We start from the raw sequence: 1,314 nt of genomic DNA on the forward strand, positions 1-1,314 counted from the left end.
CCATAGGGTGAGATGATACCCAAAGTAGGAACAGCTTAAAATGGGTAACTCCACAAGGCTGGGATTCAGATCTCATTGGAGAAGGTGTGGTTGCCAAGGCCAGAGTTGGTCCGCTGTCATCAAGCAAGCAGGAAATGCCCTTCAGGAATACAGGGAACCCAATCTGATAGTTGGATGCATAGAGGCTATAGGGGCACAGGGAGCACAGGGAGTCCCAGCAGAGCAGTGCAAGGACTGGGGTGTCAGAACCCTGCTTACCAGGGCCATGGTGTCCGTGTTAGGAGGGTTACTGGCTGGGATCAGAGCTGCAAGGTGGTCAAGGAATTTCATGCTCTAGAGTGTGTACCTTGAGCAGAGCAATTCTTGCATGGAGTGGAGGGAACAAGAAGCAGCAAACAGCAGCATACCAGAACCTGGGCCAGGGCCACTCCTCAGTCTCCAGGTGGGCAGGAACAACCCACTGGGATGCAGATGAAATGAGGCTGGTGGTCAGATGCACAGAGGAAGTCAGAAGTACAGACGGAGTCAAACTTCTCTGCCACCTAGTAGGCTGCAATCACATCTCTTTCAAAACTGTTCATACCCCTGCCTCCAACTTTTCCCTTTCTCTGGTACCCTTCAGAGTTCTCTTTCCATCTTTATAATTACTTCCATATCATAGCTTAATAACTCTTTATATTAAACTTCCGCTAAATTGCTGTGTGGTTCCTGTGTTCTGACTGGACCCAGATTGATACGAAAGCCAGTCTCAAGTTGCACTATTCCGACCTGTCTTCAGGAAACCCTAATTCATTTCATTATTTTTAACTCCAAAAAGCCTGCATCTGATCGCTAATGGTACATCAATTCAACTTAAAAACTCCATTAGGTGTCTAGTAAACAAAACCTGGAAATACTGTTTCTTCCCAAGGGAAAGCAAAAACATGGTCACCCACTTTAATTACATGGACCCTCTCACATAATTAATGGAAGCTGTGGGTTTTAATTGTGCAAGTTTGATATGTAAAGAATTTGACATAGATGTGATTCATGACTAGAAATCTTTAAATATGATGAGTTCAATTTAATTGCTTCTCCATCTGCCCCACTCCCTATAAGTCTATCAATATCCTCCTCTAGTCTTACAATTAAGTCTGAAGTCTTCCAGCATTAAGAAACATATACATTTCATTTAGGCCGGGCGCGGTGGCTCACGCCTGTAATCCTAGCACTCTCGGAGGCCGAGGCGGGCGGATTGTTTGAGCTCAGGAGTTCGAAACCAGCCTGAGCAAGAGCGAGACCCCGTCTCTACTAAAAATAGAAAGAAATTAATCG

At 45.4% G+C, this 1,314-nt stretch overlaps 1 protein-coding gene across 1 annotated transcript in view; it reads right to left on the reverse strand.

The window, feature by feature from the left end:
* The window catches only part of ANKRD26 (ankyrin repeat domain 26), a 177,127-nt gene that overhangs the window by 117,137 nt on the left and 58,676 nt on the right, over nucleotides 1–1,314 (reverse strand). The window contains exon 11 of the mRNA XM_012654852.1: nucleotides 224–250. Coding sequence (XP_012510306.1) covers nucleotides 224–250 — 27 coding nt within the window. The remainder of the gene's footprint in view (nucleotides 1–223; nucleotides 251–1,314) is intronic.

Source organism: Propithecus coquereli, unplaced genomic scaffold (genome assembly GCF_000956105.1).
Source record: "Propithecus coquereli isolate 6110/MARCELLA unplaced genomic scaffold, Pcoq_1.0 Scaffold45, whole genome shotgun sequence".
NCBI classification, from domain to species: domain Eukaryota; kingdom Metazoa; phylum Chordata; class Mammalia; order Primates; family Indriidae; genus Propithecus; species Propithecus coquereli.